Source organism: Belonocnema kinseyi, chromosome 10 (genome assembly GCF_010883055.1).
Source record: "Belonocnema kinseyi isolate 2016_QV_RU_SX_M_011 chromosome 10, B_treatae_v1, whole genome shotgun sequence".
NCBI classification, from domain to species: Eukaryota; Metazoa; Arthropoda; class Insecta; order Hymenoptera; family Cynipidae; genus Belonocnema; species Belonocnema kinseyi.
The window spans coordinates 70,263,532-70,290,539 of NC_046666.1; the positions used below are offsets into that span (position 1 = coordinate 70,263,532).

Genomic DNA, 27,008 nt, shown 5'->3' on the forward strand with positions numbered 1-27,008 from the left:
ATCGTAGATTTTAATACAGATAATTAATTATAATAATGTACTCCATTTCTTAAGCTTATTTAATTGAGTCTATATTGCTCTAGTTTTACAGTATTATTAATAATATTAATATCCTGTTTCCTGTACAAAAAGTAGTTGAGTAAATGAGGGTGACGTAATTTCACAAAAAACACAGAAAAATTCGACTTATAATTATAAGACCTTCAAATGAGTTTGCATTACATTAAAAAAATTAAAATTATAAAGACGTGTTGGTTTAAACTTAAAGCGTACGCAAATTGGAATTTCATAATTCTGATCTTAATTAAGACAGCCAAAGTAAAAGTTAAAAAATTTTAATGCGTCAAAATTGAAAATATTTGTATTCAATTTAAAATCTTTGGTTTTCGTAATATTGCCAGAAACTATATAAGCAATGTATAAATCATGATAATTGTGCAAAAGGAACTAAAATTAAATTTATTAATAAATATAGAGAGTCAAATGATTCCAAATAAAATAAATCAAATCCTGCTGACTTATAAGCAATTATAAATTATTGCTAATTAAATTTAATCTGCCTAATACTGACTACCATTCGAAAACATGAATACTTAGGTCAAAGTTCATTTTATAACACGTTCCTAATCTCGAGGATCGATCTAGTCAATGTAACGACTTCGTCCCGAGGTCGAAAAGTTGTACATAAAACAGTATAAAGAAATATGTATGTGAACACGTTTTCGTCCGTGGTTATTATTTATTAAACAATTAATCGAATCCAACTAAATCGAGAGTAAGAAACCTAATTGCTATTGGCTACGTTTAATTAAAGGGAATTGCGCAACGTGTCATAATGAATCCAGTAAATGAAAATAAACGTGTAGAGATCGGATAATGTTTGTAGATATGGACTGTCCAAGCCATAGAAGCATTTTAGTAGATAAAAGCAGTTTTGGCCATCCAGGAATTTTAATTGGTCATTCCTCCGATACGGAAGTTGAAAAAATTACTAAAAACTTACTTCAATTCTAAATAATAAAAATGTATTCCTAATTTTCTTTAGAAATGCAAATCAGCTTATTATTCATCAACACTTTTCGTGTTTACTGATGTGACAATTTATGGTAAAATATCATTTGAAATTTAAAAGAAGTTTATTTTATTCTATTTCTTATTTTTATTTATGTTTGGAACATTATGGTTTTATGTTTTGATATTTATCGTAGCTAGTTTTATAATAAATAAAGGGCAGTGACATAGCCAGGAATGTTTCGTTGGGCATATCGCTATATTTCAGGGCATTAAAAAGGACTACTTGATCTTAATAAAGTGTGAATTTCTTTTCTATATTTTCTTCTTTGATGACGAAATGGATAGCATTTTAAATAAATGTAATGAAATATAAATTATACATAAAATGAGTATTTTTTCGTAGTTTGTAAAAAAAGGGATTTGTAGTTAATTTTTCGATAAAGAATTCGATTCTTTGTAGTCGAAACATTCTAACTCTTTCTAATTTCACGACTTCTTGCACCCCTAAAAATGGACACAAAAAGTAACTAAGTGACCATTTTTGCAGAAAAACTAAGATTTCGATGTATTAGTTTTTCTCTAGTCTTTGTAGTTTTTGTTATCTTGAGAGAGTGGCGAACTCGTTGGTTTGTCTCTGTCACTCGAGTCTGGTTTGGTGGATGATTCAGGTCGATCGTAGAGATAACTGGTGCCTCGAGATCCTCCTGGAGCGGCAGTACTGTCATAAAAATAATCTCTCGGCCGATAGAAGCTGAAACAAGAGACGTTGAATTTTTGAGTGCTCGTTAAAATGTTATATCTACTTCCCTGCCACTGGTTATTGAATCTATATTGACTAATAAAGGGCTGTAAATTTAGGTCATAGGCGCCTCTTTGCAATTCACGTCTTAATTAATTGATAAATTACTGCCTTCATTAAAAACGTATATTTAAGGGTGAGTGTCAAATAGAACAAAAACATGAGCGACTGTACTGACAATCACATAATTACTATAATTAATAATGATAATCGAATTAATTTAAACTTTATAGATTGTAAAAAACAGTGTTTTGAATTTTAAAATGGTATTAATTTAGGTATTAATCACACATTTTGATATTTAATTAAGTTTTTATATTGAATTAAATGTAATTTCACTCATAAAATTATTAAAAGGTTATACATTTACTACATCCATCATTATTTTTGATAATACAGTGAAACTCTTCAATAGCTCTCCCTTCTATAGCCTTTCCGAGAATTTACACCGCGTCACATTTAGGTGTTCGAAATTGGCGCTATAGAAGAATTTCACTGTAATTTAAATTTAATGTTATGCTCAAAATTAAACCATTTCGAATTTATACGTAAAATGTAAATCCTTTCTGATTATAGGAACAAGATTATATCCGATAGCAAGATTTATTATATGACTAATGTGAAAGTGAAAATTTGGAGACTGAATTATTTTAAAATATTTTCAAATAGAAATATTAAAGCTTCATAATGGATGCCTAAATAGAATATTCCATTGATAATAATCGGAGAAAATGAATATTAAGATTTAAAATCTGGGTTTTTAAAGATGGGACAGCGATATAGATATTAAGCTGGAATACTTCGATAGTACAATTCAATATGGAGGTAATACAAAATTTAAATATAAACATTTAAAATATAAAAAATTCCTATTTAGATATTAAATTTTAATGTAAAGATATCGATGGGTTCTACGAAGAATAGGCTATCTTTTCGTTACCGCTAAAAATGATGCTGACTTCATTTTGTATGAAATTTATTAAACACGTAGAAGTGTTAAAATAAATCAAAATCTTTTTAAATTTCTTGTCTTGAAAGTTATAGGAGCCTGAATAACATTACAAACTGTGATACAAAATACTGGAGTTTGGAATTTGTTGGAAATGTTTCGAAAAATAATACATTATTTATTCCTCCTCAAAACTTAGCTAATTGAAGTTAGCCTAATTCTTAAGGGGGAAGAAAAGATAGCTTATCCTATGTAGAACCCATCGATATGATACCTAAACATACAGAACATTGCCCTATATTTTAAAATCCAGATATTGATTCTTAATATATATTTTCCTCATGGTATATGAATTTCAAATCATTTTTAGAACTTCAAAATTGTATAAGAATATCAGATTAATAATTGGAAAGTAGTATTTTTTAATAAATACATTTTGCGTTGCACTTGGATTCTTTAATTTTTCTTTGCAGTTAAATAAGTTTTTTATTTCGTAAGACTTAAAGTATTTGGAATAGAGCCTTTAAGCTTTCTGACTTCTGTTATTAATTTAAGTGAAAATGTCTAAATCAATCGATTTTATTACTGTTACAATTTATAACAATTTATAACTTTATCATTTTGAAATATATCATAGAAGTAACTTAAATTTTGTTATCTCATTGCTTAATCAGCTATCAGCATGAAAATTTTAAGAATAAATTATTTCAAACTGAAAATTATTTACATGAAGCATCTTTGAAATAAAACCATTAATATCAAAACATTGGAAATGTTTGAGTAACATTTTTAAATCTTTCAGAATTGTATCGATTGAAAATAATTTAATTTTATGCTTTAAAAAACTTTAAAAGAATGTGGGAATTTCGGTGGAGAAGGGTGGACATTCATATGATAAAAAATTACGAGATGATCAAAAATTAAATAAATCATGAATAAATAATAAACTCGTACAAATAAAAATCTACATAATATCTGTCTCATACAATACACGTAACTTCATCAAAGGCCTGTTACTTCATAATAAATAAAATTTCCTCATATATCCAGACGTCTATGACTTTTTTCAAAAGTTAGAAAATTATAAAGAAACAAATATTTATACTAATGATCGGGTAGCAAGCATGCTTATAAACTTATATACGCTGTCGGTTGGGAATGAATGGACAAGAACGATTATATGAATCATTGTTTGACATTGAAAAAAAAAACATATTCCAATTATAAAAAGTGGCCTAACTATAAAAGAGGAATGTTCTGAGAAGGTAATATAATGGTTTATGTCATTATTTTCTAGAAGCAACAAGTATTTTAACATTCGTTTTTTCATTCTAAAAAATCAATCAACACTATAAGTTTGATTCGACAGAATTTTATAGTAAACGATATATGTACTTAATATTTCTCTGTTTATAATATGAGTTACAATATATTATTCTATTTAAAAAAGATACGTGTGGTAAAGAGGAAAAAACGAAAATAGAGGGTCAGAATTTAAACCTGTTACAATAATATTTACGTAAATTAAAAAATAAGCATAATTTACACTTTGGTCCTTTTAAAGATAATAAACAAGATACAATAAACTTTTTTCAAATCTTATATAAAAGAATGAAACAAATAATTTCATCAGTGTAAAAATTATGGTTGGGACAGAGTAAGGTAATGAAGTTTCGGGTGTTTGCTTATTAAGTTAAGGTAATGAAAATAGAAATGGAAAAAATGACTATTTTGTAGAGGTTGATAACAAATTTCATTAATTAAAAGAACCGGAAGTTTTTCCATGTAATTTTTAAACTACATGGAATTTAGCTTTGCCGCCAATTTGACAATTATCCTTAAATCCTCCGTGTCCTGAAGTTTAATATATATATTAATCTGATAATTACTGAATCGTATAAACTAAACGAAATACATTAAAAGAGAGAAAAGATCGGAGTAGAACTGAATGCTTTTAGGACCTTTTAAACCTTTTAATTATTCTTTTTATGGCCATTAGTTTCTCTAGATAGTCTTCCTTTCTTCTAAGCAGTAACTCGTAACCCCGAAGCCCGCTTTCGAGAGGATCGTTTAATTACTATTAGTAAATCGCAATCAACGACCGTCTTTTGCAACAAAGACCTAAGGACCCGAAGGTACATTTAATCAGTGACTAAAATAATCCTTTTGATTATCAGAACTTATCAATCAATAGTTGTTTAAATTAAGAGAGCAACCTTTTCTTAAAGGCTTTTTAATATGGTAGAAAATTCATCAAATTACGCAAAAAATACTGTTTATCAAAGTCGTTAAAAGTTGTGGTTGCTATCGAATCAACAAAAATATTTTTATTTCGTTTAAAAAATTTCCGCTTATTCAAAAACGACGTTTTGCTTCAATTTTCATTTAATTTCGATTATTGTTTTATAAATAAAGAATATTTAAGACGACTTGAAATTGTGGGAGTGGTTCGGTTGGTCAGTGATTGGAGGTAACGATGAGAAGGAGTAAAGGAAATATGAGAGTAGAAGCAAAAGAGAAAAGGTAAAGGAGGAGCGCGAAAGCAATGCAGGAGAAACTAAAGAGAGGACCTAGTATAAAAGAGAGTGAGAAAGGGTCAAAGGGATCATAGTGTATTTAAGGAGGGGCAGGAGAATGAGTAGTAGGGTAGGATTACTTATAGGTTTGATGACGCTAATGGAATAGTGAAATGAGAGAGAGAGTGAATATGGAAAAGGGTATATATTATACAATTCATGGGGGTAAGTAATAATAGGGTTGAGTCAGATAAAATGAAAGAAGCTATTAGAAATACGAGGATAGTGAGAATATTATAAATAAGAGAGACAGGAGACGAAGTTTTGAGAGTTTTAAGAGTTGCAAGAATGTTACAAGAGGTAAGATAAATATTTATGGTCTATGCGATTGAAAGGTTTAAAGATTGGGAAAGGGAAAAGAGGAAAGATTTTACAAAAGAGAAGGGTAAGGATGAAGGGTTTGAGAGGGCAACCGGCAACTTGCTGACAGCTACCGGCGTTCAGTTCCCCTCCTGCGCAGCTGGTGCGCCACGGATAAGTTCAATAGCGAAGAAGAGGCTGCAGGTAGCAGTCGGTGAGTTGACGGCTGTACGTTTAGGGCGGGTGGACGAGCGAGAAATTTTAGAAAAGGAGATAGATAAGGATTTACTGAGTTAAAAAAAGGTTACAACGTATGAGATTTTAAAGAAGGTAGCAAAATAGTATGACGAGTGAGACTAGAAATGGGAGGTGATTTATATAGGCCATTTACATAGGGTAACTAGGAGAAGAGTAAAATGGAGAGATAGAAGAGGAATGAGGGGTATATTGGTAGGAGGAGAGATGGACAGGGATTCGAAGTGATAGTAGTGGGGAAAGAGGGGATGAAAGAGGCAGAGGTTTGGGATTTTTGGGAGATGAAGATGTATAGGAATGTAATGGGATTCAGCAGAAGGTTATAGAGTAGGGAAAGCTGATGAAGATGGTGGATAAATGGAAGAAAAGAGAGCAAAAAGTATCTAAAAGTTGTTTAAGTTGACGGAAAGAGACATAAATGAGAGAGGATAGGTGTGAAAGGAATTGATAACAGAAAAAAGAGAGATGCACAAAGGAGAAGTATAGAAGAGAGATTTAGTGATGAGAGGTGAATTTGAATGATAATACACAAACTAATGTTCACTTCCCTTCTTGGAGACAATTTCAGGTCATAATTTTAGAATTTAGTAAATACAAACCCTTCACGTTCGCGATCTCGATCTCTGCTATTGTCCCTCCAGTTATCGCGATTTCCACCATAATTCCAAGCACTCGCGTAGCCTCTGTCGTATCCTGGCCCCCATGCACCGGAAGAATAATATCCTCTGGAGTCTGGAGCAGGATCTCTTCCAGCGTATCTATCAGATCGATCGTCATAAGGTCTCCTCCATCCAGACTTCTCATAAGGGTTATAGCCATCGTATCTGTTCATGTAGTTGCGATTATAACGATCATATCTGGGATAGTAAGGATCATCTGTTGGTCTTCGAGGTGCATTGTAACGATCATATCTGTCATCAGGTGGAAATCTTCTGTCCATATTGTCGTAACCATTTCCTCGCTCATAAGGACGCTCGTAATAAGGACGTTCAACTGGACGATCGACAGGAACTGGACGCTCAATAGGACGCTCAATTGGACGTTCGTAAGGACGCTCTAAGCCACGGTCGTAATAACGATCCCGATCGAATGGCCACTCATATCTATGAATTAAATAAAAGTTTAATTACTTAAGTAGTTTTTAATTATTTCAAGGATCTTATTCAAATATTCTGTTCCAGATTGTATTTTATGTATGAAATTGTATCATTTCAATTGTAGTCACGTATAGCATTTGATTTTGTTCCGTTTTGAATATTTCATTTTTGAAACTTCCAGCAAACACTTTTTAAATGTTATAAATAACATCAAATTCGCAAAATATCGGTTATCAGAGGTAAAATACATTGTTATGTTATGCAACGTGAATGACATAATAATTCAATATGGCATCACCTGTCGTTGTAGTATTGTGGCTTCATTAAGTCATTTCTCCCGTATGGGTCGTATCGATCATAATCATTACTGGGAACCCTTGCTCTCGCATAATAATCATAACGGTCCCTGTATCTCCGATCTTCAAGATCATCTTCGTAAGGATCATATCTTGACCTTGGCCTCCACCTAGAACTGCAAGATTGGGAAAAATATTATTGTTTAAACTTCGGAGGAATCCTTTCAATTTCAAATATAGATGTGTCGTCTGACCAAACTATGCATTGTCAACTGAAAGCAGTGCAATAATATCAGATGCAATTTTAACCAATTTTTCTTCTAGTTATCAGTTGAAAGTAACTACTAGTGGGCTGCAATTATATTGAATGATTTCATTTACTTAGTAAAGAATCAACAAGTTCAATATTAATAAAAAATAGAAAGTCTCAAACGTTTATAGTATGAATATTTCTCTTAGATAAATAGTAGGATAGTCCAAAAACAAACTAAATTTTTTTCAATTTTCATGCTCCTATCACCAAATTTTATTTGAATTGAAAAAAAAATAAACACATGCAGTTAAACTCATATTTACTACAGTAAAAAAAAGTTGTTATAAATTCAGGAGATAATCGTCAATATTAGGCGTATCGTGTTGAAACTCAACATTTCTCTTCAAAATTAATCATAGCATATGAATAAAAACTTATTTTTTTAATTTTATTTCCACAAGCGTGTTTTATAGGGCCCCAAAAACCCCATAGCGAAAAATTCGGTTTCTCTAGTTTTTAGCGTCGATTCTTATTTTTTTTTTGCGTTTTTTGAAACTGAAACGCAAAATATTAATACTAACTAGTATTAAGAAATATTTAGTCTTACGGAATATTCTATAATGGCAGACAGATCATGATATATTACTTTCTGTTGATCATTAGCTGTTTCAAGAATCTTCTTGAATAATTTATTATTATTTATAACAATATTCTCTTAGACAATGCTGGACAGTTGCAGTTTTTTCTGGAATTTCCAACTTTTTTCAACATTTTAATCATAAACATTAAATTAAATTAAATTCATAAACATAAAAGAGAATCATTTTCAAATTAGTATTCCATTTTTTAAATAAATGAAGTATTTGTATTCTTCTTCTGATATTCAAAAAACATCAATTGAAAGAAAGGCTGTCTGACAGTAGACATAAAAACAAAAGAGGTATAATTAAGTAAATAACCCGTGAAAAATTTGTTTGGAATTGAGACAGAAAGTTTAAGGCAGGACATAAAAGAAATCGAAAAGGTTTTAATAAAATGATTAATTATTATAAAATCTAGTTTAAAATAATAGTTAAATTAATAATTTGTGAAAATTTTTAAATATTTACTAAAATATTGTTTAACAAAATTATTCTATTCAATATTCATTTATTATCTGTTAATAACTAAAAATATAAAGAAAAGTTAAAGATTAAAAAAAAACTTCAACTTTCTAGCATTATTCTCAGAGAAATATCTAAAGACAATAATACATTGTTTAACAACTTTATTGAGACATCTGAATACCAGTAAAAAAAATATTTTAGTGTTTAAAAATAATTTGTACTAAAAAAAGCCGCAAAAATTAGAATTAGCGTCACAAACTCACAAAACCAACTTTTATACTTATGGGGTTATCTGGGACCCTATATTATTCTGTCAAAAAATTACAAGAAGTTTAAAAAAATGAAAAATACGTATTAAACCTTATGCAGTTGACGGAAAACCTCAATATCAATTTTCCATAAAAAATACGTGATTTCTTATTTTTATTCGAACAAATTTTGAGAGTAAGAGCATGAAAAATTCAGTAAAAACACTTTGAACCACCCTATTGAATAGTCATGTTATTGTAAAGAAGATTTTTTATTACACATGTATGATTTTAGCCTTCTTCGATGCTTATAAAGCTGGGCTACAGTAGTTTTTTCAAGCATGGTGACGTCAGAGAGAGAGAGCAGCAGTGTAATGTCTGAGGTGAAGAATAAAAAGTCAAGTGATTATTCGATTGCCATACTTTATCGATAGTATAAATTAACATAAATTACCGATAGTTTCCAGGGATTTTGAAATTTGATTAATATTCTAAATTTCCGTACGTTTACAAAATTGCAGAAATTTTGAAAATTAATAGTAATTCATACCATAAATTTCCTAAATTCATATCAAAATTAAAATAAGGTTTCCAAAATTCCTTTATGTGAGCAGAAACCGTGTCTGTGTTCCAATCGTGTCTGAAAGCATGCATTTGTTACAAAGAATATCGTATGCACAAAGTCAGTAGAATCTATTAGTAGGCCGATGCGATTCAGCCCTGCCTCACAAGGTTTAGAATTGAATCAAACTGAAATTCATTACACATCATTAATTTAATTAATTTTAAAAATAAATTTTAATCTTAAATTCTTTAAATTAAATTTTCTTTCCTTAAAAGTATAAAATTGTATAGGTGCATTTAAAGGTTCTCCTGCAATGTATCCAGGAACAAATAGAGTTAGAGGAAGTTTTTTGTTAATGATAATAATTTCCAGATATAATGGATTTCATGGCCCAGTCACTTAAGTTCAAGCTCTAAACGTGACCAGAACGCCTGATGTGCTCTATCTTACCTACTTATGTAATATTAGTTCAAACAAATTAAACATTGAATTAAAATCTATGGTCAAAATGTCTGATATATAATATGAATGGAAAAATTCACAAATGATAAGAATTCATTGCAAACATATGTAATAATATATATTAGGTAAATTAAATTCTAAACCATCTAAGAAGATCCCTGACGAGGCCATGCAAATCAGAATGGGACGAAACGTGTTATGTCTAATATTATTGAAAAAGCTATTGACACTTACAAGAATAAAAATGTTTAGACCATGATTCCAAATAAAAAAATCTCCTGTACAATTATGATACTTGGGTCAATTAAAACCCGATCTTTTCCGAAAAATCAGAAAATATGTAATTTAACTGTATTCATGTTATATTTCCACTTCTAGTAGATATTATTTTATCCACAAGGAGGAAATATCAAACTGACGTTTCTTTCTTGAATATTGTGAAACTTTTGCAATAACGGACGAATTCTTGGTGATATTGTCTTTTCCACGGTTGGATATTTGCGTATCTGCGGGTGTAAATATACGGATATTTCCATATTTGATGTGTTTACTCACCCTCGATCCGCTATAGCAGGTTTGTTGGGGTCGCAGGTGATGCATCGAGATTCGTAGTAAGCGGCGTCCCTGTGTTCGACAGCATCCGACCTAATGCCAACAATGCCGGAAGTCAGTGGCGCATTGTCATTGCCGTATCTGCCGGCATAATACTGATCCGAGCGGGCTTGACGATAGAGAGTACCAAGTGTACTGGCAGCTGATGGCGTGACAGCTGGAGTTATTGTCTCTGGAGTTACTTCATCTGGAGCTGGATCGGTTGATGATCCACTTTGAAAAAGTAGAAGCAGCACAGCTAACGTGCTATAAAACTGAAACGAAATGGAAATTACTTTTTTGAATATTTGAATGAATAAGGATTTAAAATTTTTCAAGGAATCTGTATTATCATAAGATAATAACAAAAATTCTTAACGTCTTTTCAGACTAGATGAATAATTCTTTTTCAGATTCTTCTTTCGATCTCTCTAGTAGATTAATAGAAAAGCACCTGACCGACAATCGGAAGTTCTGTGGTATGATTCTTAGTAGAGCGAAGGAGAAGATCCATTTTCAGAAAAAATTTAATTTAAAAAAACGCTTAATTCAGAGCTCCATCTAGTCTTAAAAGACTTCAATAATTTTTGTAATTCTCTGATGATAATACAGATTCCTTGAAAATGGTAATAATGCGTGTATTTCTCAACAAAAGACTTTTTTCAAATTTTTCTAGTAGCTTGAGGGAAAAGCACCTGGCCGGTAATCGGAAGTTCTGTGGTACGATTCCCAGCAGAGCGAATGAGAAGATCTTTGTTCAGAAAAAATGTAATTAAAAAACAAAGATTAAGAATCTTTAAATTTAATAAGATGAAGTATTAGAGGATAGTATTGGGCAGAACTGCTCAGCGAAAAGAAATTCCCGACAGTAGCAAATGTTGTACTTGCACTTCTATTTCTTCTACAAAGCGAGTCATCTCTCATCTAGTGATGAATCCTAGTTCTAAATATACGAAATATCTGGAAGGGAAGACCACCCTACAGCAGATAACACTGCGAGACACTAGAACCACAGTGGATGCTTTTGCTTTTAAATTGTCTTGTATAAAAAATAAATGTAAATGTTTACAACGTTGTTATGCATTACCTTTTCATTAATTTGACGTTGGATGTCGTCTGGAATTTCGCACTGATAGTCACATTTTTTATTTGCATGTGTAATCGCAACGTGGCGCTAGGTTGTAAGTTTTTGTTCTACAGTTTTTTTTGTACATATTTTATTTGATAAACTTTATCTGTTGCAATAATGTATCTTACAATGGCATGAATCTTACGCAAAGAAATTAAACGGACATTATATTAACTTTTGCTGTTATTAACTCATTCTGGCCATGCAAGTGGTAGCAGTGTATGATTTCAGGGTCAAGATATGATAAAAAAATTTCACCTATATATTTGTGAAGTGAAACACATAATTCACTAAGTAATTTTTCCGCTTCATTCGAATCTGGCCTCCATTTGTGATGGATTAATTCGATGCCATTTTAACACTGAATTCAACGACAACCACTTTTTCTTACCGAATATTGATTTCACCGTTCTTATTTGTAGTTCAGTGGCCTAAAATTTAAAAATAAAGAAAGTTAAGTCTACAAAATGAGATAATTTTGCATTCAATAAAAAAAAACTTTCTGATAATGAAACTCGTCAAAAAAAACCTCACTCAACCGCCTCTTGACAATATGACGTTATAGCTTTCAAGCAGCCCCTCATAATATTTTCAATATGTATTTGAAATTAAAATTCACAAGGATGCAATTCATTTCAGAAAAGAAAATTAATTTTCATTCCTGTTAAACGGCTACTTTAAGTTTCTCTGCGGTGTTTCACCACCAGGGCTTTACGACGCAGGTACTACGTTTGAGTAAACTTCCTTCTTCATCAACGACATAATTTCTCTGGTCTGCAATTTCAAGGCTGGCGTGAAAATTATGCACAATGCATTATGCATTTCGTTACGCAAAAGCAGCTTGCACAGGAAAATATTGTAGCTGCGTACGTCCTTCAATTTCACTTTTTACGACAGAGCCCATTTCATATTGACGATCTACTCTACATATGTTTCCTTCTATCCATCATTTAGTTTTAAAGTCTGAGTTTATGATGGAATTTCGTACCGAAATTTCGACATACGAACGGCCAAATGTTGTGGTACGAATAAATACTGACATTATTAAATTCAATTTTATATTGTCAAATATATTATAATTTTACAACCTGATTAAAATATTGTAAATTCTTGAAACTTAATACTAGCAAATTGTAAAACATACAAAAATTGTTAAACTATTAAAGATATTAAAAATCCCTAAAATGCAGCACAAGAAAATAGAACCACGCACCTATAGTTCAAAATTTACGTTATTTTGACAAATATATTTTGCTCTAGCCATGTGCATAAATGAAAAATTCTATTTTTACACTAAAATAAATAAATAGATTTAAATTATGAAAAATGTGAGAAAATCCTAATGAATAACACCCTAATGTGTCTTTTATAAGCCAAAATTTCGAAAATTACCGTCCTTTTCTAGGGAAAAGGATAGGCGGCCTTTAAAACAATTTAATACAATCACAACAAAATTTCAAAATTAATAACCTACTGACAAACGATTGCGGGTGATTTTAAACTTTTGATCTTTAAAGTCAAGGAAAATGGAGAAAAACGATCAGAATTCACTTTTGCAAATTATCCACAATAACAATTTAAAAGCTTCAGTCGTTTCTGCGGAACACTTGACTAGGATTGATTTTTTCTTCTATTATTGTGATTTTTATTAATTTGTGCAGCAATCTCTTAAACTGAACTAGTGAGATTCACTGCTTGAAATAGCCAGAAGTGGGTTAGAGTTATCACTTTAGGGAACATTTCACTAACAATCAGTGATATATCACTGATTAAAAGTGAATTTCTGCCTGATTGTCCGCCATTCAGTAAGAGTGAGATTCATATATGCGATTAAAAAACTTGACTTGAAAATAATGAGAATATTACTGGTAATCAGTTATATTTCACTGGTTGTCATTAAATTTGCACTGCAGTGATACAAGTTTCCTATGTCCTGAGTAACTTCAAACGGAACTCGCATTAGGACGACTTAATGATGCAATATCGAAAAAGAAAATATCGATATTTACGATATTGATAAATCTGACGTGGAAATACCGGTATTTCGATATTAAAAACACTTTAGTGTGATCGAGAGAAAGATATTTATTTTTTATATAAATATAAATGTAAATGAATAATTGGGCATGAAGATATGGATATCAAATATCGATTTTTGGTTCAGAAATATCGATGTTTCCTATATTTCGACACTGATATTGCGATACAAGTTATGGAAATCCTGAAATCTGAATCTTTATTGCAAGTTAGATTTACTCACAGGTGGATTCTGATCTTTCTTCCTTTTACCTTTATTTTTACTAAAACATTGATCAAAATTCTCAGCTACGAATTACGTTTCTAATTTATCTGTAACGAGCTTTTAGATAAAACGATTATCTCTTTTTTTTAATTGGACTCTGATATAGTTCTTCGTAACCATTCAAGTATGAAGTACTTATATGGGTGAAAAGAAAAAAGTTGACGTCATTTCCCTGAAATATTCACGCCTGTGTTTAGAAACCTGGTGTATTTAATTGCAGGGGCTTATGAAGCTCAAATTTATGATGGTATATCTTAAAAAAAAGCTTGAAATCTAATTTTTGAATACACTTTTTTCAGAATTAATTACAGAATTACAAAAAAAAAATTTTCTTTCTTGTAAAAATCAAAGATTCAATGTACTGGAGAAAAAATAATTCCCACCAAAAATATTCACGATGCAAAAACATGGTCAAGTACAATTAAATGCAATTGTGAAATGAATGTCGACCAAGTGTAATGAAGAAATGAGAATTAAGAATATCTCATTACGAGGATTAAAAATCAACATTTTCAAATGTTGTTCTGAAATTTTTATTTAAGAAGAAAAATTATTTCTAACATTTATTCAAAGAAAGTTATTTATAAACAGAAATTTATATTCACAACAACTTGGCGGGATTAAATGCATCTGTCCGATTCAAATCATTTATCACCGATTGATATTTTCATTCTGAAACAGTTTTTAAAAAAATGCTTTTTTCTTTACTTGTAATAAATTAACATTAATTATTATTTTTCAATTTACTTAGCCAAAGTTGATTTCAAATTTTATTTAATTATACTTGGCCAAGTTTTTACATTGCAGATGACGATGGAGATATAAAATGAATGAACATGAATGTATTGAAGGATGTTAAATACGTAAAATCTGTCTCGTAAGCCGCAAATCTTTTAAATTTTTTATAAAATCGATAACAATAGATCTGTTAATAATTTCTGCAACTCTTGGCGAAGGATGCTACGTGTACATTAATAAAAAAATAATCCAGGTGAACATTGTTTATTTAACCGCAGTTATTTAAAGTGTGAGTTTCTGCTTTCTGTTTAGGGAAAAGTTACAAATCTTATTTATTCCTAATGATCAAGACCTTATTTTATTCTTTGAAGGATTTTCTACAATTTTATTTAAGTGGTGTTTAATAATACTTAACATATCATTTTTTATAATAATAATAACTGTATGATTACTAAAATAGTTTTTTTAAAGAAAGCCCACCTAATTAGACTTATAAATAATCCTTCAATGAATAAAATGAGGACTTGATCATTAGCATCACATGAGAATTGCAACTTTCCCCCAAATATTAAGCAAAAACTAAAAGTCTAAATAGCTCCTGTAAAGGTTCGCAACAAATAATAATAGATATATTGTTGTCTATATAAATCATTTTAAAGATTGAGTACTTTTGAGAATGATTGTACGTAGTGTACATCTTTAATTTATCTTCTTCTAAATGATTTTTATTATAAAGTAAATTACCGATACATAATAATTATCAATTTGTTTTTACGAGTGGTGCATACGTTTTCCACCAACATAGTTTTTATTAGATACATTCATGGTACTCAATTTTTTGTTTGAACTTCCATGCTACACGTACCAAAATTTCGGTAAAAGTAACAGAAGCAGGAAAATGAGCGTATCTGTACTGAAATTTTGATATACGAATAGCCAGAACTTTTTAGTACGAGTATACACTGACATTAATCAATTTAATTTTATATTGTAAAATATCTACAATTTCACAAACTGTCTAGAATATTAAAAATTCTTGAAACGTGGTATTACAAAATTGTTCTGAATTTTTTAATTTAAATCTTGATATTAACTAGGCTAATAGATTTGGCGCAAAGATAAAAACCTCAAGTTTTTATGATAACATTTATAACCATTTTTAAATTATTATCTGAAGATTTTATAAATCCTTCAAGTAAATCATTAGGGAATAGAATTTTGTTCCTTCAGTTAAATTTGTACGTTAATTAGAGAAAGCATTTTGCTTTAGCCATACACAAAAATGAAAAATTCAATTTTTTTATGCTAATATATACAAAAATTTAAAGCCAATAAAGATATCACAAAATCCTACAAAACATTACTAGAAATTACAACCGTGCGCCTACAGTGAACATTTTACGTTAATTGGACAAATAGTTTTTGTTTTAGCCGTGCATGAAGATGAAAAATTTTTTTTTGTACTAAAATATTTAAAAAAATTAAATATATTAAATATATTAAAAATTTGTGAAAAAAAGATCCAGAGAATATTAGCGTGCACCTACAGTTAAAATTTTACGCTGACTAAACCAATAAATTTTGCTGAGTAAAGCGCGTGTCTAGTTAAAGTTCTGTACTAATCAACACCATAGAGTTCGTTGTAGAAATGAACAAAAATTAAAGAGTAATTTTTCTTTTTTATAAAAATATTCTACTATATATTAACTAATGAAGGTATCATAAAATCCTATAAAATAGCACTTAAAAATTATGGCGTGTATGCCTACTTTACAAACGTTGCGCCAATCGATTTAATAAGTTTGTCTGTGACCACTGACAGACGTAAAAAAAATGAATTGGGTATAGTTTTCCAAATTGAAAGTTTTACAATTATGTCTTTATAAAGCTCAAGTTTTCTTAAAATTCTTGACATCAAAAATCTTGATTTGAAAAAAAAATTCAGAACTCGTAACCCTAGAGTCATAGGATTTTTATCTTGAATCTTGAAAGTCACTTGATTTTCATTTGTTTCTTATTACTTCGAATGCAGAACAAGTGAAAAGCAAGTGACATTACTACAAATTCCACATTTATAAAATTAAGGAGAGACTTTTTTATTGACATAAAAAATAAGAAGTTAACAACTCTATTGTTTCTTTCATAATTTCATCGATTATTTCTGTTTCTCAATTTCTTTTCCAATAAATTCAAATGTTTTTCCTTATCTTGTAAACCTTGCTAAGTTATTCGTCAAAAACAGGATGTGGGAAAAAATATCCAAAAATGATGAAAACACTTTCTTATAGAGGTTTAAGATCAATACTGTATCACTTTCGCTTTGAAGGAACCACGGGCCTGGAATTCGCTTGTAAAATTTTCCTCGAGCGAGAATTTCATTTGCGGCGTTTCGCACGATTATTGGACCATTGTGACCGCGCCTTTAATGTGCCTGCTCGACTCTAGAGTTAACGCGTTTCACACGTCCCTTTGAGGCCATTGGCTTTTGTCACCCGTCTACGACGATTCACGAAATTCTCGAACGACGATGTATTTTCAGGTACCTAGATTCAATGATAGTTGTTCAATTCACTTATCAAACCACCTATTAGCCGAAACGTCCGTTCCGTTTCACTTGGGGACATCCGTGAATAGAATTTTTCAACAGACAAGACATTTTATTGGGAATTCATGAACTGATATCTGTTCATAAAGATTGATAGAAAAGCAGGTATTAAACAGAAATGCGATATATTCGTTTTATGATGAGCAGCTACTTTTATTAATTCGATATACCGACTTGTTAAAAAAACCTTTCTTGGAGTAATTATTTCAAACCACCACTGGCGTTGGTCGACTAAAAGAATCACACTCTCCAAATATTTTTATTTGGCTACTTTTATTAATTCGATATACCGACTTGTTAAAAAAACCTTTCTTCGAGTAATTATTTCAAATCACCACTGGCGTTGGTCGACTAAAAGAATCACACTCTCCAAATATTTTTGAATGATTTAATTAAACGTTTCTAAGTTGATAAATGTCTAATATAATAGATGTAAGTTTCTCGCCTTTCTTTGTTAACACGATAATTTAAGACGGTTCTAGATAAACTGATGGATTATAATGAATGAATTATAAAATTTCATATTAGCACTTTGTAATGTATTAAATTGGGTTTTTGTGGTAAAACTATTTTTATTTAACATAATACCAAGTTGATGTACAGACATAAAACATTTCTTGGCTCGAGGGAAATCGATTAGACTATAATAATAATACATTTTATAAGATATTAAGGAAGTTATAGTAATCCATAATATTTGAAATACCATTTTTATGGTGAAAATTTTTTCATTGATATAATTAAAAGCTGACGTAATAATAAAAAAGACTTTTTGATTCGAGACGAATTAACTGGATTGAATTAATGATGAAGCAACTTGTTTATAAAATTAACACCATAAAAATGAAATATAAGGAAACTATATCACTCAACATTATATTCGCAGCTATTTTAAAAATATTTTGAATTCATATCAATTTCTTTTTTTTTTACTTCAATTGAACCGCCGCATCTTTGAACGGTATATGGTATATAATATTTCTTCAAAAGTGGCAGGGGGGGGGGGGGTATCTCAGCCACTTGTGGTTGAATGACGTTCGGTGGCCTCGCTACTCTTCAAGAAATATTCTATACCCCGTTCTACGATGCGGTGGTTCAATTCCTTTAAATTCACTTGAATTCCATTGATCTTCATTGAATTCTTATGAATTCAAATTCAATTCCTTTAAATTCTCATTGAGTTATCTGCAAGATAAGACTGAATTCTATGAGTTCTCTAAATTATGTCAATGCTCTGAATTCTGTGAATGCCTTGAATCCTGCAAGAGAACACTAAATTCTGTGAATTCTCTGAGTTATGCGAATGCTCTGAATTCTGTGAAAGCTCTGAATCCTGCAAGATAACACTAAATTCTGTGAATTCTTTGAGTTATGCGAATGCTCTGAATTCTGTGAATGCCCTGAATTCTGCAAGATAACAATGAATTCGGTGAATTTTTTGAGATATGTGAATGCTCTGAATTCTGTGAATGCCCTGAATTCTGTGAGTTTCCTCAATTCTGTGAATTTTCATGATTTCGCCTGAATTCCGTGAATTCTCTGAATTCTGTTAAATTCTTTAATTCCATAAGTTCCCGGGATTCTGTGAATTCCCTGAATTTCGTCAGTTTCCTAAATTCTGTGATATTCCTTGAGTTAACCCAAATGTACTGAATTCTGTGAAATTCCTGAATTCTGCAGATAAAACTGAATTTGGCGAATTCTCTGAGTTATGTGAATGCTGTGAATTTTGTGAATGCCCTGAATTCCGCGATTTTCCTAAATTCTGTGAATTTGCTTGATTTTGTCTGAATTTTCTGAATTCTGTTGAATTCTTGAATTCGGTAAGATCCCTGGATTCTGTAAATTCCTTGAATTCCGTCAGTTTCCTAAATTCTGTAATTTTCCTTGTGTTCATCTAGAATCTCCTCCCTTTTTTATTTTCGCGCATTTTCTAATTTTGCCGAATTTCCTGATTTCACTGAATTCTCCGAGTTACGTGAATCCTGTCAAAACCGTAAATTCTTTACATTTCATGAATGCCATTAATTCTCTGAATTATTTGGATTCCCTGAATTGTTTCGACCGGATTCCTTTCAAATCAGGCAGCTTCAACACTTGCAGTCGCAAAATATCTCGGGGACAAAATATGTTGTTTAAAGCAAATTGGGCCATACGAATTATGTAATTTTTTTTAGAGGATTGTAACTTTTAATCACGGGGTTAATTATTCCTGCAATCTGGTATACAATGATGCTGCAATCCCATGTAATCTTTTAAAGTCCCTTCAAAAAATATAGGCTGCAAGAAATAAGTAAAATACGGATAAGTAGAACACGGATGTTGTACTGTTTCTTCAGATTTCATAAAAAATTTACGGGATTTAAAAGCTCAAACATGTCAGACCAAATGATTTCAACTTATTTCAAGACACTTTTATGGATCCTACAGTTTTAAAAGAAATTTATGTATTGAAAAAATAGGGTTCCATTTTAATTAAGCATCATTTGTTTATGATGCCCATACTATTCATGCTTAGAAGCAACATAAAATATTTGAAACAGACAACATTTGATTCTCAGTTCGGTTTTGTTTTGATCCAAAAATGTTGTACTAAAACGTCGTGTCGTGACATCGAAAAGAAAGTGGCATTAGAATAGAGCCACCCGAGATTATATTTTGGATTGTTTCCATACCGAAAACTAGCTTTTAAATTATACTTTTTTACCGTGTGGGATATGCAAAATTTTGAAATAATTTAAAAAGATCTCCTCGGTTTTCAAGAGAATTAAGAATGTTTCCTCTGGTTTCGAGGAATTTCAAAATATTTCAAGGAATGCTTGGGAATAATCCAAGATTTTAATATATTTCTAGTGAACTTTGGAAAATAAATAAGATGTAACTAAATTTCAAGGGATTCCTAGCGATTACAAAAATGTTGAGAAATATCAAGGTATTTCAAAGAATTTCAGAAGATTTAAAGGACTTTGATAACTCTCCAAAGACTTTTAGGGATTTTAAAGATTTTTATAAATATAAAGTTTTTTGTAAAGAACTTTAATATAGTTTATTGCTTAATGAGGGTCGATTGGCAACGATTTCATAAGTAAAATCGTCACGTTCTTGCCTTGAGTAAAAAACCCGATTTTCTACGCACTCCACATGCATCAAAAATCGAAATTTCGATTGAGGTATCCCTGGCTGACCGAAGGAACCAAATGGAGCCTCTACAAAGTACCCGTGAAGACCCCATTGGGTCCCCATTCGGTTCCTTTAAAAAAAACTCGAGAAAACAGCGAAATTAACTTTTAAATTGTTGAAATTCGGATTCTACGTTAAAATTCCCTATAAAAGGTCACGGAATAATCGCAATAGTTTTGTTTGCAACGGCAAAAAGTTTAAAAAAATATAAGACGTATAACGCCTGTTGACTGCTACTTCCAGGCGATGCGTTTGAAGTGTAGCAGTCAACAGGCGATATACGTCTTATATTTTTAAAAACTTTTTACCGTTGAAAAAAAACTATTGCGATTATGCCGTTAACTTATATTCGGAATTTTCACGTAGAATCCGAATTTTAACAATTTAAAAGTGGATTTTGCTGTTTTTTTGAGTTTTTTAAAAAGGAACCGAATGGGGACCCAATGGGGTCTTTGCGGGTACTTTGTAGAGGCTCCATTCAGTTCCTTCAGTCCGCCAGGGATGATGAAAAATAACTTCAGTTTAATTTATATTTAATGGAGTTCAAATGATTTACAACTGTATTTTAAAATCGGTTTTCATTTTTTCCAAAAATTTCACGGGATAGGAAACCTGCAAGGGATTTTAAAGACTTTTATAGGATTTCCAAAGATTGAAAGGGGTTTTGCGGTATTTCTAGGAATTTCGAAAGCTTCACAGGAGTTCTCTAAATATTCAAGGATTTCAAGGGATTTCAAAGATTTCAAGAGATAGACAATGATTTTTAGGAATTTCGAAGAATTTTGTGGGATTATAAAACATTTAATGGGGTATTTCAAGGAATTTAACCAGATTTAAAGGACTTTTATAAATAACCAAGGATTTAAAGGATTCCAACAGATTTTTATGGATTCTAAAAGATGTCAAGAGATATAAAAAATTGATAGGAATTTAATAAATCTCCAAGGACTTCAAGAGATTATAAAGATTTCGAGGCATTTGAAACCGTTTTTTCAATTGTAATGCACCAGAATGATTTATTTATATTTAATGGATCTGAAATAATTCTTACTTCACGAAATAAACTAAATTGTCTTTCAAGGTATGTATATGGATTTTAAGAATTTCAAGGGATATGATATAAAACATGTGAATATTTTTTAAGTGACTTGTAAAGATTTCCAGAAATTTCAAAGACTTTCATGAGATTAAAGTGATTTTACAGGACCCTCATATATTTTAATGATTATGGGGGATTTCACAAATTTTAAGGGATTTTAACAGATTTTAACACATTTTCGTAGATTAGTATTCGAATTTCTTAACCCGATTTTAAATAAATCACAGAAGTCCATCGATTTTTGTCGAGTGAAGTTTATTTGTGCAGCATCGCTATTTTTGTGTACTTCAATGAGATTACGATTGGTCTAAAATAATTCGTTCCTTCGCAATAACAATATTATTCAATCAGATGTGTGCAATCTTTTTCAATCTCTTGCAATTTTCTGCAATCCCATGCAATCTTGCAATCGATTGGACACAAAAAGTTTCAGATAATTAATAATGAAGTGAATTACATATGTTGGAGTATTTTTAAAACGTAGTGAAATGATTTGCAATATCTTTTTCAATCTAAATATAAATTTGTATAGAGTTGACTTAGAACCGAACTTTGAGCGAACAGAATTTAGAAGAAACTTAATATAAACTTAAAATAAAAACTTAAAATAAACTTAAAATAAACCATCTGTGTAACCTAATTGTTGTTCACGAGCCGCAAGTGCCGCAATGAGAATGTAATCGTCAAAGTCGTAGGTCCTTTCAGAACAATCTTTAAAAACAAATTGTAGAACAATTTGGGTTACAATTTATGACTACAGTTCATCACGGATTTTAATCACAGTTTTCACTTTAAGTTACAATACTTATGATATTTGAAAAATAAATCATAAATTTCTTTCTAAATTCATCTATTTTCATAGCGGGAAAATTTTTATCAACTTTTTGTTAAATTTGGCCTTTTATAAGGAAGACATCTTGTGCACATTTGAATGTTAAAATTTTTTGAGGAAAAAATCTCTGAAACTCAAAACTGGTTTAGCCCATATAAAAATGATAGGATGCCTTTCTAATATTAGAAACCATTTTTTTAATATTCAAAGAATAATAAACGTAGAGTTTTCAAAAAAATATTCTTTCTCGTGTTCTCAAAGTTTCAAAAAAAATAAACAAAAATTCTGCAAAACTACCTTCTTACTTTTCCCCACATTTTTTTTTTTAGAAAATTAGTTCAAGTCGCATAAAGCAGAAATTGATCATTTGAATGGTTAGGAACCATGAGGGGCTGGCCCTTATTCGAGAAATTTTTGAAGAGAAAGGAAAATTTGTTTACCGATTACCTCTTTGGATAGCTTATGGTTCCCGACCATTCACTTGGTTAAATAAAATTTGTACCCTAAAATTTATGTATTTTTTCTCTCTGTCGTAAAAATAGTCATAATAAATTCTAAGAATTTTACACAATAGTATTTAAACACGAAATGCAAACTTCTATCCTCATTATTAATTATAATTTTCGGTTCATGAGACTCACATAATGATATAATCGAAGAATGAAGGGTTCCTTAATAATTCATCTTCCGTCCGGAATAATTAATTAAGATTCATCATATCATTAATTACCATGAATCTCAGGAATGATCTTATACTGAATGAATCACTTTGATTAACAAACTTTTTGCTTCTCCTTATATTTGTAAGAGATTGTTCTTATCTAGAATAAAAGGAAAGAAGTTTATTAATAGACATGGCAAAGAGATTTCTTTAGTTTCTCAGCAATTAACTGCACGCAATTGCGTTAACGGACATCTCTTAAAACTCAAAAGAGCTCCTGATTTATCGATCGACGACTCTTGGTAAGGTGTTTAACGATTTCTTCGTTGCAACATTTCCGTTCTACTCGATTACGAATCGCCCATAGGTACAAGCTCATCGCGCCAGTGAATATTTAGAATAAAATCAAGGCCTCTCCTGAGCACATCCTGATTTGCTATCTGCGCTTTTACATTTCTCACCCTTCTGCTCCTTTGTTATGATAATAACCCATAGTACTTTGCTCAACTAACCTGACAAATAATGCGAATCACTCGAACGTGAGAGTCAGTTTCCTGTCGCATGTGAGATGTACTTTCTCTTTTTTGTCTTGGTCAAAATATGCTTTTTATGCAACAATTTAACGTGTTAAATTGATATATTTTTTACCAACATAATCCGCCTTTTTTATTTTTTCCTTTATTTTGTTGTGAGATTTAGATTTAATTCAGAATTCTGCTTGATTAAAAGGATTATCAACATACCGGAAGGGGGCCGGGGGGGGGCAAAAAATGTTTAGAGACCAGATAAAATTGGTTTAATAGAGTTATCCAAATTTATCCATGATAAAACTCCACTTTCGATTTTTGGTGATCGATCCCCTCAATTTGATCGTTTTCCAGAAAAAGAAATTCCATAATTTTATGTTTCAACGTTCACGATGCCACCAGGCTTTTTAAATAACGAGGAGTTTTGAATGGCAACATCTCGGTTCAAGAATGTTCATGCAATAATTTTGACCCAAATATTTGTTCTTTCGACCCCCCAAACCCCTTTTATTATGTCCGGAAAATTCCCTCCCCCAAATGCAAAATAGCAGTTTTCTATCAAATTCATGCTGAACAATATTAATTACTTAAACAATTTTTCCCCTCTATGAATTATGTAAAGTTATTATCTTTCAGGATAAATGTGAGAACTAAATAAAATTTCGAAATCTTCTTGTTAAAAAATATATGTTATTAAACTATAAGTATAAAATTTGGTTTTAAATCTACAAAGCCATTTTTGAAAATAATATAACAGAAAAATAAATTATTCTTATCTGATCCTGTTATGAATAATTTGTATCTGATTCTGTTATGATTATGTTATGAATAATAATTTAATATAATTAATAAGTAAAAATTCCTTTGCTCCGTGAAAATGGGCGAAATTAAAATTTTTTTTATTTGAATAATTTCAAAATAAAGAAAAATGAAAGTTAAGTTTCGTAAGATGCAACTATTTTTTAGTTTCTATGAGAAATTATCTATTATTTGCACGCAATTAGGGAATTTCGAGGCAACAAACTTTCATGATATACATTTTTTGAACAGTAGTGGAATTTTCTTGTTTGTTCTATTCCTGATAACTATATTTTTTATTGCTATTTTTCAATCACAAGTCATTTATAATGGTTGAAACGAAGTAAGAAATAACTTGGTATCGGTTTTTATATAAATAAAATGATATAGTTACAAAAGAAAAATTGTTATCAACATTTTTCAGTTGATAACCATTTTTCTTCTACAAATAATGTCAAGGAAAAAAGTATAAGGTATGATTATTTTTAGAAGATTTTATTACTTCGGTTGAGGCAAATATGTATTACTCATCCAGCTCCATTTTCCTAGAAGACAGATTAATTAATTAATTAAATTTATTTATAAATTTTCTAAATAATTTTTATAAACAAATAATGATGTTTATAAAGTACTAATTTTTAGTGTGCTAAATTTCCATCAAACATAAAAAGAAAAAGATTTTTCATTTAATTTTTTTTTCTTCTTGTCCGCGAAAGTATTCAGAACCATCTAACATAGTTTTAACTTTGCCAACATTAACTTTGCCTAAAAAACTTCCTTATTATACTTACTTTCTTCCGAAGAAATAAAAAGTTATAAAGAAGATTTATGTGTAGAAGAATTTTTTTCAAAATAATCTTGCTGCACCCTCTAACAAACTTTGCTTTATTCCGAAAAATTAGCCTTGAAAGAAAACTTTTCTTCTTGAGTATACCGAACTTTATAAACTATGTTTTCTCAAAGCGAAAAGCTTTTCTTAATTTCCCTTACGACAGCTTTCGGAAAAGTTCAAATTCATATACTAGAATGTTATTTAGCTTAGCGATGTGAAATATTCTACGTAAAAATGTGATATTTCAAAATAAAGTTGAAATGTTTAAAAAATGATTAATCAATTCATTTCCTTGAACTTACAATTTTCCTTCACAAAAGTATAAAATGTTTCGAAAAATCATTTGTTCAATAAGGGAGCGTCTATTTACTACGTACGGATTTTTTGCGTGGGAGGGGGTCCGGAAAATCTTTCGAATCCTTATTTAAAAAGGGCAGAGTCAAATGAGTTCTTACATAAATTTCTTCTTTTTAATTATTTAAATAAAAGTTTTATATATCCTAATCATTTATAATAATATTTCGCACCACACACGTCCAATAAATATAGAGTCAAGAAGCTCATTGATTCTCAAAATATCCTGTATATCTTAAAATCCGATGAATATTTTATATAATCTCTTGAAAATCCTTTAAAATAATGTAAAATCGTTTTTACTTTCTTGAAATCCTTTGAAATCCGTCAAAATCGTTCAGTGTCTCTTGAAATCCTTTGAAATCCAATACAATTTTTGAAAAATTTGATCTTACGGCATGTAATTTCTTAAAAATCTTAAAATATATTTAAATTGTGTCAAATTCCTTGAGATCTCAGAAAATCCATAAGGGCTTTAAAAATCTCGTTAAATTCCGTAAAAACTGTATAATTATTTGAAATACTTTATATTTCTTTGAAATGCCTCAAAATACCTTGAGAGCCTGAAACCAAAATCCATGAAAACGCATCTTAGTCCACTTAACTTTTACCTTACATTACTTACAATCTTTAAGCTTCTAATCTAAGCGACTTCCGTTCCCATTTTCTTTCACTTTTTTACACCTCCATTTGTTTTTTTTTCAGATGCATTCTTTTATTCTCTCTCATTCGCTTTTCTAGTACCCTCCAACTCCTTCATCCATTCTTCTCCTAATCCCTCCTCCCCTAAAATTTTAACCACATTCTCTTGCCAGCTTCCTTCATCTTCCATTCCTCTTCTACATCCTTCCCATACATGCTCCCATATTTCCTTCTCCCATTCACATATTCTACACTTTCTGTTTTCTTCTTTTTCCCAGTACATCCCCTCCCTTACCTCGCTTCCCAATCTAAATCTTACTATTCTGGTCCACCTTCTATCTTCCCATCTCTATTCTAAATACTTTGGTACTACTTCATTTTTTATCATCTTATACCATTTATTGTATTTTGATTCCTCAATCATCCCCCAGCTTTCTATTAATTGTCTTTCCCTCTCCCTTTTTTCAATTCTTCATAGTTTACTCTAGTCTCGTCTTCTATTTCTATATCATTAAAGAACTCTCTCCTTTCTTCTTCTCATCTTGTTAATTCGATCCCCCTCCCTCTCACCTTTTCTACCTCCATCAAACACTTTCTCGCCAACTCCCCTCTCGTTACCTATCTCAGCTTCGTCTCAAATTTCCATGCCCATTTTCCCGCTCTAATCCTTAACTTATCCCTTTGCGCTTCTTCTCTCACCATACCAGGTGTATACATATGAAACCGGTATTGCCATCTAGCGGCCAGTAGGCACACTTGTAGGCACTGTCGGAACTTACCATTTGTGCTAATTGGCGT

General features: G+C 30.6%; 1 protein-coding gene across 1 annotated transcript in view; it reads right to left on the minus strand.

The window, feature by feature from the left end:
- Nucleotides 1–18: 18 nt before the first annotated feature.
- The window catches only part of LOC117182323, a 120,337-nt gene continuing 93,347 nt past the window's right edge, over nt 19–27,008 (minus strand). Inside the window, exons 2-5 of the mRNA XM_033375482.1 lie at nt 10,476–10,786; nt 7,289–7,462; nt 6,493–6,996; nt 19–1,765 (exon numbers count right to left, since the gene is read on the minus strand). Coding sequence (XP_033231373.1) covers nt 1,594–1,765; nt 6,493–6,996; nt 7,289–7,462; nt 10,476–10,786 — 1,161 coding nt within the window. The 3' untranslated portion in view covers nt 19–1,593. The remainder of the gene's footprint in view (nt 1,766–6,492; nt 6,997–7,288; nt 7,463–10,475; nt 10,787–27,008) is intronic.